This window comes from Passer montanus, unplaced genomic scaffold, assembly GCF_014805655.1.
Source record: "Passer montanus isolate IOZ18808 unplaced genomic scaffold, ASM1480565v1 scaffold9, whole genome shotgun sequence".
NCBI classification, from domain to species: Eukaryota; Metazoa; Chordata; class Aves; order Passeriformes; family Passeridae; genus Passer; species Passer montanus.
Genome location: NW_024374367.1, coordinates 16,069,447 through 16,082,998, shown reverse-complemented (window position 1 = coordinate 16,082,998; position 13,552 = coordinate 16,069,447). Strand labels below are relative to the sequence as shown.

The following is a 13,552-nucleotide window of genomic DNA, read 5'->3' as shown; positions in this document are numbered from 1 at the left end:
TGGAGAGAGCCCAGCAAGGTGCAGAATTCCAGGTTTTCCATGGACTGATTGGACAAAGGATTGGGAATCCCAGCAGGGAGGCCACACTTCACTTATCCCACACCAATCCCTGCTCTCAGCTGCCCCCAAACCCTCATAGAGAGAAGGGGGACAGGGAGAAGAAAGCCCTGTTGTTTTGGGGTGGGTTTATTCTCCTGCAGGAAGGACAGATGGGATTGTCCCAGCTCTAACCAGATGAAATCCCAGAGCACAGAAGGTGCAGGGAGATCCCTGCAGGACAAACACACATCAAAGTAGTCAAACACACTATTTTTTAATGGAGATTTGCAAAAGGCAAGCCAAGTGTTGAAAATTCAGGACATTTCATGAAAGCACATTTGGTCCTCTTCCAAGTTTCCCGTTCTCAGTTAAATACTTCATGGATAAATAACAATTAAGCATACATGGCACTTTCAGTTCAGAAAACCTGATATTGCACAAGATACCAAGAAATACAAGAGTCTGTTTCAGCAAGTGATTCCAGCACTGTTATCAGCTCCATTTTGATGCCAGTGGCTTGCACAAAAGCTCTCACTTTAGTGCACAACAGGTGCCCTGTCCTTACAGAGTAAAAACGTATCCAAGTTTTAGGACAAAGAGGAAGAAAGGTTGGCTCCTGAAGGAACACAAAGTCTTTTACCAGCAGCTGCTGGGAGGATAAAGAGCATTCCTATGGAAAGATGACTGTCACATCACCTGGCAGCAGAAATTCCAAAGCAATTCCCAAGGGAAGCTGACCGTGTTTGCCTGGAAGGCTGCAATTCCTGTCTGGGCTGCTCTCATTCTCAGCCACCTTTCACTCTTCCTGGCAATCACAAGGAAAACACAAAGGCAGAACAGTTGTGCAACTTCCTCCCAGTCCTGGAATTCTCTCTGGCAAGCTCTGGAATGGATTCTGTGCACAATCCTGGGCTGGGGCCCTCCCCTGGGCTCAGGAGCTCAGAAAGCAATCACTGAGTGGCCAGAGTCACATTCAGGGAGCTAAACTGGGAGTCAGGGACAAGCCTGGAGCAGGAGAAGCCAGCAGTACACTCAGGGTGTGTCTGTCCTGGTGTCCTGTCTGTGCTGGTGTCCTGTCTGTGCTGGTGTCCTGGCTGTCCTGGTGTCCTGGCTGTCCTGGTGTCCTGGCTGTCCTGGTGTCCTGGCTGTCCTGGTGTCCTGCCCACCCCGTGAGCTCACCAGACAGGCTGGGATGCTGTGCTGGGCTCCCACCCCAGCACTGCTCCCTGCAGAGCTGGAGCAGGGTCTGAGAGGCCAGCCCTGTGCCCTGGGTGGGCAGCAGGGCCCCTGCCCATCCTGCTGCCCTCCTCACCCTGTGCTGGCAGCACAGCCTGAACCTCTGCCAACACCTCTGCATCACAACACCTTCAATTCCTGCTGTCCTTGAAACACACAACTCAGACACTCCAGAAACACCTTTGGCAAAGCTACAGGAGCTGGAATCACCAGCTGCCTCCAACACCAAGGCAACCCATCCTATTGCAACATTTTGGGAAATTTTAACCTATTTCCCTCTCCCCCCTCCAACCCTTCACCCCCTCAAACACACATAATAAGACTAATAAGATTTGATGATTTTTTTTTTTGCCTGAATACAAGATTCAATCATGGAATAGAAGATTCTACAACAAAGTCCCTGAGATGTATCTGTACATTAAAAGATTCCAACAATAACCTCTCCAGCACAAACTTCATATTTATTAGAAATGTTTTGAGTTGCAACACGTGGTTTATGAAAACCAATGTTGTTGTAAGAAGGTGAAAATACAGCAGATCGAGTTGCCCTTGTATTTATGCCTCAATTTAAAAGTCATTAACCCAAAAATAACATTCTACTACTTCAACTGTAGTTAAAAATTAGAAGTATATAAGCAACCACTGGAAAAAAAACCCAACTTGGTATATTTAAAATAGCTGTTTTGGCCTCAGTTTGTTGTCATCCCTCAAGCCCTTAACTGCCTTCTTCCTGAAAGTTCATAGATATTTTTCCAGTATCTTCAAAAAAACCTCCAAACACCTCTTTTTAAGTGACTTTGGGTTCCACTGTATTCTGCAGCCAGCTCATCAGAAATACTTTTCCATCTTCCCAAGGAAGCTCAGTTTTCCCTGCTAGGGAAGAGAACTTAAGGCACTAACACGTGAATCCTGTCAGGAATGTGAAATAATTTGTTCTTCATGTACTGCGACACCAGTTCTTAGCAGCATCTCTCCTGAAAAGGCACTAAAACTTGGCAAACAAGGAAACTTTGGGAACTTCTGCCTGAGTGGCTTTGCAATTCCCCCTTCCCTCCCCCCTTCCCTTGCAAAAAGGCACCTGATTGGTTTGATCACTGGGTCCTGCAGCTCCCACAGCCCTGCAGCTTCTGTCAGCTGTGGGTGTCAGGGATGGCACACTCTTCCAGCAGCTCTTACACCACCTGCAGTGATCTTTCCAAGAGTACACAGAGCAGTTTTGTTTCAGCAAACCCAGTGGGTTCCTACCTGAGTAGACCTTTAGGTTGTGTATTGCTAGTCAGAAAAATTCAATAATTCAACTTGGTGTAAAAAATTGCACTTCCCCACTCCTTCCCCAAGCCCCGAGATCATTTCAAATTAAATACCAGACCCTGCTCTAGAGGGACATTTGTAACACAGCTACAAAGAGGTAGCTAGGTGGCACAGGCCAATTTGCCTTCTTTTCCTTTTAAAATATATTCAGCCTTCATTTGCAACAACATTTCTCATAGGAAGCCTTGAAACAAGAGCTGTTTGTTCAGGTGGCACGGGGGTTACCCCGGCTCGGAGGAGTGAGCTCCATCCCCTTTGTGTCCAGGGACACCTGGGGGAGCCAGCCTGTGCAGGGAGCAGCTGAAGGGCAGCAGTGTGTGCAGAGGATGCCAGGCTGCCCCCAGGGCCCTGCAGTCCCTCAGATCAGTCCCACCATTCTGTCGATCTGCCTCATGTAGTTGCTCTTGAGGGGCAGCAGGTACCTCCTCTCATCAGGGACTCTGTTACACTGTTGAGAAAATGTACATCTTTTTAAGAACTCAGATCCAATCCCAGGCAAGCATCCCCTCTGCAATCCTTTCAGATCCTCCCAGTACAGAAAACTGTACCCGGTAACACTTTTTCCCCCAACTTTCCCTCGTTCTTTGCAGACTTGCAGCACAAATCCCATAAATGAGCAGCAAGTGTTTCCTCAGAGCAGGCTGCAGCTTCCAAACACACAGCACAGCTTGTTGTGCAACTGGGATTTCCTTCACTATGACAACTGTGAACGTTTAAAATAATGCTCTTTTTCTGGAGCTCTGTGGGGAGGAGGGAAGAAAACCACACCAGAACCTACCAGGAGATATTTTTTTAAATTGTCCTTAACTGCTCTAGTGGCAGGTGTCCCTGCCCACGGGGGTGGAATGAGGTGATCTTTGAGGTCCTTTCAATTCAAGTCATTCTGATTAAAACCAGATTTGTTTTGGTTGCTGATGGGCACTGAAGCCACAGCTCTGGGGTCAGTTGAGGCCTTGCTAAGAAGGGTCCCCTTTCCATCCCCCAAAACCACGCTGAGGAAGACAAAGCTTGGTTTAGATGACCCTCTGCTTCTCCCTTTGCCCCTGACAGCAACACTGGAGAGTTTTAAGGGCAAAGAAAAGGGGAAGAGAAAAACAATTGGAAGTAAATTTACAAAGAACAAAAAAAAAATTGCTGCAAAATACTTCAAGGAGGACAGGCTTCACCTTCACCAGCATCCCACATGTGATCCCATTTATGCTGCTGCTGGAAGTGCCTTTCAGGGGAGCTCCTCGGGTGTTTGCCATTTCTAAGGGAACCCTCTACAGCAGCACTAGCAAAGGCTCTGTGTGTCCTGCCTGGCCCTGCCCTGGGCAGCAGCAGCAGCCTGTGGTGCTTACGTTGGAGCTGAAGTTGGCAGCCTTGAGCTCGGAGGGTTTGGCTCTGAGGCTGTCCTCCCCTGCAGGCAGGATGTCCTCCCACAGCGAGCTCCGGAAACGCTCGTCCACAGACACCACGTGGCCCTCAGTAGTGAACATGAACTTATTCCCAGACTTATGCACTGGATTCTCTTCATCAAACAGCTGAAGGAGAGAGGGGAGAGGCAGGCATTGTAGGTGTGCCCCATCCTTCACCTCCCAGTACCAAGCAGCTGGGAGCAGGTACTCACGCTTTGAAGGATCACACAAAAATACCTTTTAGTGCTAAATAATGCTGGAGCAAATGGAAATAAATAGTCTTAATGCAAGGGATTGATCTGAGCAGTTAGAAGAGGAGAGCAGAAGAAACACTTCTCACACAACTTAAAGTGCCCTTATTTTTCTAAGCTGCTCTGTGAGGCATTTCTAGGCTGGCATCCACTCAGTCACAGATTTATTTGGTTTTCTGACTAAAGGAGATTGAGAACAGGGGCTTAGGCAATGTCAGCCCAAATGCTTTCTCCTGTGAGTGCCACGGCCCAGCAGGCAGCAAGCACAGGCTGCCCCAGGCAGGAGGGCTGCAAGCAGAGCTGGGCAGCAGCTCCCTCCAGTCCTGCTCCTTTCCAGCCTCTTCCCAAAGATCTGCAGCTCTCCAGGTTCAGGAACCACGGCTGGGCAGCTGCCCCAGCTCAGAGACTGGGGTGAGGTCAAAAAAGAGCCTGAATCACCCCCATACCCAAACCCCAGAGCCCAGCAGGTTGTCACCAATGGTGCCCTGCCCCCAGTCCAACCCAGTTCCTAATTAATAATTAATAAGCTCCTGCCCCTTCCTGTGCCATTTCTGTGCAGTGCCTTGGCAGTGAGGAGCACACACGTACCAGGTACAAATATTTGCAGGTTTCACTGAGAAAAAAGCTCTCCATTCGATCCTCCTTGGTCTTGTCCACCACGTGGTGCAACGTGGCATAGCCACACCTGCAACAGGGACATGGCTTCAGTTCCAGCTGTGCTGCTCTCAGCATCCCCTCACTCAGAGCACTCCAGCTGCCAGGGGCAAGTCCAAGGGAACAACTGTGTTGTGCAAGCACTCACTGGTTATTGCTTCTGGGGTGCTGAGGGGTCTGTGAGCACCTGAACCCCACTCACCAGCAATGTCTGACCTGGCCAGGCATTACACATTTGTCTAGAAAATGAGTCAATTAACAATAAGGAATAAAATTTGACTGTCTTCCCCCTGAGCCTTGCAAGAAGTTCAGCTACTCAGTGCTAAAGTCAGGATTCACTGCTGCTGTCTTGAACTGGAAGCTGTCACCCAACAGCATCTGCCTTAGGGGCCATCCCTCAGGTCAGCCAAACATCATGAGGTGAGAAATAATCTTGCAGGATCCCTAGGAAAAATCCCAACTATTATTTTCAGCAGTTTTTAGCAGCTGATTCATCAACAATGCATTTTGAAAGGCAGTGATAAAATTCCAATGGTATAAAGTTGCCACTGGACTATAATTTCATTTTCAGATGGAAAGGAAAGAAGTGCTCAATAAATAAATCATCACTTGTGGCTTTCAAGGAGGGCTGGGTTTTCTGGTTTACCTACATGTGGCAGACTGGATTCTATATAATGTTTGTATAATAAAATGTAGATATATAGCATTGAGAGAAGAAAAGAACATTGAAGACTGACTTTGCTTTTGTATATTTTTCCAAACTCTGCAGAATATCCATTCCCACATGAAGGTAAAATGGGTTCTTTGTGGCCTAAATAAGGAAGACAGACAAGAGTTAGAGTCAGCAATTTTGAAATCCTTAAAAATAACACAACAAAGGCCTATTGGTACCAGAGTCTTGTGTATCACAGCAAACTTATCTTTATAGGAGCATGACTTGGATTAGCCAGTGCAAGCTTCTCACATTTGCTTTAGTGCAAATCCTACAAAACCTGCAGTAAATCCAAACTCTCAGATCCCTTCCTTGTAGGCAGACAGTTATTTCAGTTTATGTATCTGTGCCTGGCCAGTATTGCAAGGAAAGCTGTTACATTTACTGCAAAAATTTTGGTTGAGCAGTCACAGGTCTCTGCCTTGTAAAAATCTGCCAGCAGCTTTTAGAAAAGGTTGTTTAGTGTTTTTGCCTGCCTTATAAAAAAGGCTGTGTTTGAAGCAAACAGCAGAGCAACAACATTGCACAACACTGCAGTGCCTGCCCAGAGACTCCACAGGACAACAGGCAGCTCCAGGGCTGCCAAAATTCAGCTGGCCAGAGGTCAGGGGGGATAAAGTGACTTTCTGAACAAAAGCTTTTGGTCCCAGGGAAGTCAAATACCTGATAGAGGAGATATGTGGACTCCACCAGCTCGGGCCTCAGCGGGTAGAAGGGAACATCTGGGGCCTGCAGCTGCCAGTTGTACCTCTCTGGGAGAGCCCCATAGCGTTTCCATATGGCATAATAGAAGGCATGGAGGCAAATGGCATCTTCCACATCTCCTATCAACACCTGGGCACGAGAGCAGCCAGACAGGCACACACTTAGTGCTGCAGGCCAGCAAAGATGAGGTGTGGCACCTAAAACAACTCTTCCCCCACAAAACACACAGAAAATAACCCCCCAAAGTACTGATGCATTCATTCTTTGCAGTAAAAGCTTTAGCAGAACCTCACAGCACAGAATACAAATGCTGAGGCTAAAAGAGGGAAGTTGAAAGTCTCAGATCTGGCAGAGAGCAGGCCAGGCCTCCCCACATTGCTGTGTTAATGCAGAGCTGAACTGAACCCTTATCAGAGCAGCCAGATGCAAACCCACAGCTGGGAGCTCAGCTCAGAAGTCAGACTCAGTCCCAGCCCAGGATCAGGATGGGCCTTTCCAGCTGGCCTGGCCCAGAAGGAAAGCTCACCTGCAGTCCAGGGAAGAAGGCCTGCAGGGAGTCGATCCAGGTGTTCATCAGCTGGCCCGTGTACATGTTGACGTTGACGTAGAGGGGTGGGTCCCCTTCCCCCTCATTGCAGGCCTCCCTCCTGCAGGAACAACGCAGGCAGTGCTCTGCTGGGCAGCACACAGCACACTGCCACCAGCTGAGGCAAGCAGCCCCTGCCCTGCCGTGCTGGGCTCCTTGGGAAGGAGCCCAAACACAGTCATGCTCTCAAGAAGGTAATTCATAAAGGGATCCTGTCTTAGAGCTCTGCCAGCAGAAGTTCTACCAAAAAGTCATGCTAGGCAAGATCAGGCTTCGAGAAGAACAAAGCAGCCAATTTAATACATTTCTTTTGCAGTGCCAGACTTTTCTCAGCCTTAACATTTATAAATGGGACAGGAAACAGTTTGGTTTCTCTGCACCCCATCAGTTCCTGAGGAATGAGGAGACTAGCATGGAAAGGAGATTTTGCTTCTTACAGGAAAAAGGAGGACAGATTTTCTAGGGCATGACACAAAGCACTACAAACAGACGTGTTTCAGATCCGCTGGAGGATTCAGTGCTCAAGGAACTGATGCTGACATGAATCACATACCCTCTCCTCAAGTGGTTCTGAATGTTCTGGTAAGCAGCGTTGAACATCTCCAGGTCTTCCTTCTCCCCAAAGAGGATGTAGGACTTCAGCAGGTACTCATAGAACGAATCTGACCCTGCTCCCAGTCCACTCTGCTTTCCAACCCAGTGGCCAGTCTGGATATTCACAACGTTTCCTTTCAGAACAAAGAACAAGTTTAGTCTGAGGTTGCTGAGTATATCAGAGAGAAAGAACCAGTCAAGACTTGGGAATATCTATCACAGGTTCAGAAATTCCCAAGGAGGAAGGATCAAAGATTAACATCAGATGAAGTGTTACAGTGGTGGATTCATCTGAGAAACACCCACACACATGCAGTTATTTTAAGTACTTTTAGTCATCTGCCAATCTGAATTATATTAATGGGGACACAAATCAGGGCCTTCAGTTCCATTCCCCAGTTTTGTGAAAAATGTGAGCTGAAAACCTGTGCCCTAAGGAGTCTTTCAGAGACTCCATTTTTCTTAGAAAGCCCCAAAGTGCCATTAGTTCACCACAACCCCTGGGCACACAAGGAGAACGTGACTGAACAGCTACAAAGGGAGCAGAAGGACAAAGGTGAGGACACAGGAAGGAGCTGTGGCCTGATGGCCCAGCCTGAGACAGGCTAACACAGCAGCAGGCAGACATTACCCAGCAGTCCAGTGTTATTGCTCCTGAGGCTCCACAGGGCCTTCACAGCTCTCCTGGCCACCCACTCGAAGGTGGAATCCCCAAGCAGCCTGCTGAGGATCCCAAACTCCACCAGCAAGGATCCAGCTCCTGCTGTGCAGGTCTCATTGTGGCTGTCTGGAGGAACCCCCTTCTTCAGGTTCACCTGTGGACAGGGACAGGCAGGCTGCACTCAGCCAGCTGTGCTCACAGCTGCACCCTCACCTTTAGGAACATGCCTTTCTGGTGAAGCATGGAATGTGCACAGAGACACAAAACCAGCACACGTGGAAAGCTTTCCTGTAGAATTCCTGTAGCTGCACCCTCACCTTTAGGAACATGCCTTTCTGGTGAAGCATGGAATGTGCACAGAGACAAAACCAGCACACTTGGAAAGCTTTCCTGTAGAATTCCTGACATTCTTCTTCCAGCTTTACAACATCAATAAAATGGTCAAGCCTCATTTTTCTCTTATACTTGCTAACCCCTGCAAACTTCACTTTCTCATGCCTTCCACTAAACATTCAGACTTCTCCTTCTTTGCTGCCCCTCAGTTTGTGCTGGTGGAACCAAGAGCTTCCTCAGTGCACGCTCCTCCTCTTCCCCATGGAACATGGCACGGAAGGGAAGTTACAGTACCCTCAGCTACTTTACCAGGCCCTGAACAGAAGTCAAAATTCACATTTCTACAGCCTGGCAGGTCTGGAGGAAAAGCAGTGCTGCTGTCTCCAGAAATTAAGAGCAGCCAGGCAAGTGCCAATTATAGTTTTGCAGTTTAGGATTGTTCCAGTGGTAGTGATATCCTTCTCCTTGCCAACTGCATCTGCTTAAAACAAGAGGCTGCAGCATCCAAGAATCCAGAGTATTGAGAACCCACTGAGCAGTCTTCAGGAAAATTACAAATTGCAGGCCCAGTATGATAAATATTTCAAAAGAGTTTTACTCTAATATAATTGTTTTAGTAGCAAGTCACCAATAGAGACACTTTCAGCTCCTTTACAGTATTCCTTGTTAATGACAGTATTGTTTGCTGCTGTGTGACACAGGGCAGGGAATGCTCCAGCCAACCAGCACAGGAACAAATGACTCCTGACCCACAGGGAACAATAAACACAGTGAAAATCAGCCCAGGGAAAACATTTACTAGACAGAAGGAGAAACTTGTATTACCCACATCACCAAAACTGAGGGCAGTTTCCCCTGTGTCATTGCAGAATAACTTAGGGTAGGCTCAATACCCCAAGTGCACATAAAAGGGCACAAAATTGAAGTTGCAGGACAGGTGGAACCCTGCTTTGAGCCTGTTCCCCCAGGGCTGCTGTGTCACTCACCCGAGGATAGGGAATGCCAGTTTTGGTGTTCTCAAAGGCTGGGAGCAGCCTCACTGCCAGGTCATGAGCCAAGTGCAGCAGCTCATTGTCATAATCCTTAATGGTCATGTCACCAAAGGGCTGCTTGGTGTCTGTAATTATGATGTGGGCAGACAGCAGGCTTCCCAAAACCCTGTGGGAAAAGGAAAATTCGGGTTTTCAGTCTGTTCTGAAGCTCATTCTTCACCTAAACACCTTACTGCTGTCATGTCTGACAGAATTATTACTTTGTGCTCCTTACAGGCACTACACAAAATGACCTGGTTTTCCCCCAGCATTAGTGAACATGTGTGGAAGTCATGCTGCTGTCAGCCACAGTTCCAAAACCTGGTTCTATAAATTTACCTAATCCAGAGTTCTTGTAACAAGTCTGTTTAGGAGTGAAGACCTCCTTGTCCCTGCAAATGGCAGGAAGGGTGTTACATTAACTTAGTATTCAGAAAAAAAGAAAGCCTAGCCAAGTGAAGCAGGAATAAACATTGCTTGAGACACTCAGAAAACTAAATCCTTTAAAATCAGACAGTATCTAAACCCATTTCCAACACAGAAGAGTCTTTTTCATCTAAAATGAAAGTGAAAGAAGAAGTCCATGGAACAAAAACAGAGCCAGGAAAAGCTGTCCCAGGGTCTGCTGATCAGGGCACAGATCTGAGTCTGCTGCAAGCAGAGTCTGCAAGCACAGAGCCAACCACTGTCCCACTGCTCCAGGTCACACAGGACTGATTAAAATGATTTCCAATATGAAAGGTTCAATATTTTCATAGAAGATTAAGAAACAACTTACTTGAAGAACAATGTAGGGAATAAAGCCTGCCAAAGACCTCCTAATCAATGATTTCACTTTGATTTACACACTCCCAGTCTTTAACTTTTAAAGACACAAACTCAGCACCACATACCTGATTGTTGCCTCAAAAACTTGGACTGTTGAGTCTTTGTCAAATGAAACTGTGTCAATCACCAACTTCACTGCCTTCTGGAATTCTGAGGAGTTTCCCATTACCTTTTACAGAAAAACAAAGCTAGTTTGTACAATTGTTGCTTCAGAAGAGGGTTGGGGAAGAGAATGGCAAGTTCACATCTCAGCCCAGCAGTGAGATTTAGCACACTGAGTATCCAAATTGCTTGAACTATCAGTTTAGGAGTTCAGTTTAAAACATAACACAACTTGCAGAACAATGAAGTTTGATTCAATGTTTATTTGACCAAAGGCCAGTCCAACCTTTCAGGTTCCTGACCCAGCACTGCACATCCAGGAGCTCCCTTGTGCCTGCTCCCACAGGTCTAACCTAGGAAGTGATTTCCACTGCATCCACAGACAGATGTACGTTCAGCCTGAGCTTTGGGGAGCAGGAATGTGGAAGGAAAACACAAGTTCCTGCTTGCCTGAGCTCATGAAAAGGCTGGGACATACCTAAATGTTTAACCAAAGCACCAGGTGCCAGCTGACCCATTACCCAGACCCAGTGGGGAAACATCAGGTCTGAGCAATGAGGAGCAGAACAGGCCTGAACCATGCAGCAGCTTCTCAAACACAGGAGATTTAGCAACCAGAACCTTTACATTTGAGAAAAGAAGTTAAGCACTGTCCTGCTGGTGATGGAGGACAGGAACGCACTGTTAGGCACGTAGCACAGATCCCAAACTTCTCTCTCAGTAAAACCCAACATTTCCCTCACTTCTGCTTTCAGTTCTGCTCAGAGCTGCCCTGCTCAAGCAGCTCCTCACCACTGCTGCAGCCCAGGGTAGAATGGGAAGGGTTTTCTATCCCAAAGAGCCCAGACCACCTCCTGCTCCAGAGGAGATACACATCCCCGTGGCTCCAGCACAGCAGTGAGCCCTGACACTCCAGAAGGCACAAACCCTGCCCTGGCTGCACAGATGGGAACAGTGAGACCTGCTGGGGTCTCTGAAAATGTGAAAATGCTCTTCCTCATGGCCCCATACCCTGGCACAAAGACAGAAATGAGCTGCTCCTCATGTTATCTTCCAGTGTCATCAGAAATGCAGCTGAGAAGCAGCTTTACAGGATTTCCCCTCCTTGCTTTCAGCACTCTTCACTCAGATCCATGTGTCAGTCAGGCCTCTCTGCCAAGTGAAACAACCAGAGCTCCCCCAGCATTGTGCACACAATGAACCTGATGGACCTCTCAGCCACTCACAGCAGCTCCAGCTCAAATCCACCCACCCTGGCTCATCCCAAAGAGATCTCGTCTGAAACTCGGGGAGGAGCTCCAAAATTCTCTCTGTCTCTTCTGGAAATCTCTGCTGACATCTCCAACTACTCTCACTCTGTTACCCCTACGTGACACTGCTGGTTTATGATCCAGCTGTTAGCTCGTGATCCAGCTGTTTGCACCACCTGGGCAAGCCTTGGGGAGCTCCCCCAGCCAGGGCAGGTGCCAGGGTGGCCAGAGCAGGTCCCAGGGCACTCCCTGGGGTGGCCAGGGCAGTGTCCCCACGCCAAGGACTCACCGCCAGCGTGTCCAGCGCATCGATCAGCGTCAGGGAGTAGTTGCCCAGCACATCATTGATGTTCAGGTTGGAGCTGGAAGAGCAGAACCACACAATTGTTAAGGCTGGAAGAGATCTGTGCAGATCATCCAGTCCCACCCCCTGCGCAGGCAGGGTCACCTGGAGCAGGTGACACAGGAACTATCCAGGGAGGTTTGGAACGGCTCCAAAAGGGGAGGCTCCATGACTCCTTGGGCAGCTGTTCCACAGCCCTGCCCCACTACGGAAAGTTCATTCCAGTACCTGAAGGGAGACTACAAGAAATATGGAGAGGGACTAGAGTGACAGGACAAGAGGAAATGCCTTCCAACTTGAGGGGAGGAGGTTTATACCAGATATTAACAGGAAATTGTTCCCTGGGAGGGTGGGCAGCCCTGGCACAGGTGCCCAGAGCAGCTGTGGCTGTCCCTGGATCCCTGGCAGTGCCCAAGGCCAGGCTGGAGAACCCTGGGACAGTGGGAGGTGTCTCTGCCATGGCAGGGGTGGCCCTGGGTGGGCTTTAGGGTCCCTTCCCACCCAAACCATGCCACGATTCATCATGAAACTTTCTGTATTTTAGCTTATGGCCATTACCAACTGCCCTGTGGCTGGGCAGCACCGGGAGGAGCCTGGGCCCAGCCTGACCCCCAGGGAGGCACACACCCCACGGAGACATTCATTAACCTGGCCCCCGGTACACATCCATTAACCCGCTCCCTCAGTGGCCATTCGCCCCCTGTCCCTCAGCAGCCGTTCCCCAGCACACATTCATGAACCCGGCCCTCAGCACCCGGTCCCCAGCACACATTTATGAACCCGGCCCTCAGCAGCCGTTCCCCCCGGTCCCCAGCACACATTAGCTCGTCGCCTCAGCAGCCGTTCCCCAGCACACATTCATGAACCCGGCCCTCAGCAGCCGTTCCCCCGCTCCCTCAGCAGCCGTTCCCCCGGTCCCCAGCACACATTAGCCCGTCCCCTCAGCAGCCGTTCCCCCGCTCCCTCAGCAGCGTTCTCCCCCGGCCCCGCTGCCCGGCCGCACTCACGGGTCGCGGCGGTCAGCGCGGGCAGCAGCGCCAGCAGCGCCTGCAGCCCGAGCCGCAGCAGCAGCAGCCCCAGCACCACCGACCGCCATCGCATGGCCGCCCGCGCATAGCGCAGCGGCGCCGCAGCGTTCTCCCCTGTTCCCAGCACACATTAGCCCGTCCCCTCAGCAGCCGTTCCCCCGCTCCCTCAGCAGCGTTCTCCCCCGGCCCCGCTGCCCGGCCGCACTCACGGGTCGCGGCGGTCGGGCCCGCGGCCGCGGCAGTGCAGCGGGTCGAGCTCGTCGCGGGGGAAGGCGTGCTCCATGTAGCTGTCGTAGCCGAACACGAACATGCCCCGGGCCGCGTCGCGGAGCCTCGCCCGCAGCTGCGGGGGGAAGGCGCCGCTGTAGCGCCGCTCGTACTCATCGCCGCCCGCCGCCGCCGCCGCGGCCCCTTTAAGGCGGAAGGAAAACACGGGTTGGGAGCGTCACAAGGCCCGCCCGCACTGCGCTCCTATTGGTGGAGCCGGCAGC

At 49.9% G+C, this 13,552-nt stretch overlaps 1 protein-coding gene across 1 annotated transcript; it reads right to left on the bottom strand.

Moving 5' to 3' along the window:
* Positions 1-293: 293 nt before the first annotated feature.
* On the bottom strand, positions 294-13,459 carry EDEM1 (ER degradation enhancing alpha-mannosidase like protein 1). Its single transcript, XM_039734294.1, has 12 exons — positions 13,271-13,459; positions 11,980-12,052; positions 10,404-10,507; positions 9,466-9,637; positions 8,117-8,300; positions 7,445-7,619; positions 6,832-6,952; positions 6,264-6,434; positions 5,626-5,699; positions 4,823-4,919; positions 3,927-4,109; positions 294-3,034 (listed from the first exon to the last, which is right to left on the bottom strand). The coding sequence occupies exons 1-12, from the start codon at positions 13,369-13,371 to the stop codon at positions 2,945-2,947; spliced, it is 1,545 nt and encodes a 514-aa protein (XP_039590228.1). The 5' UTR covers positions 13,372-13,459; the 3' UTR covers positions 294-2,944.
* Between the last annotated feature and the right edge of the window lie 93 nt (positions 13,460-13,552).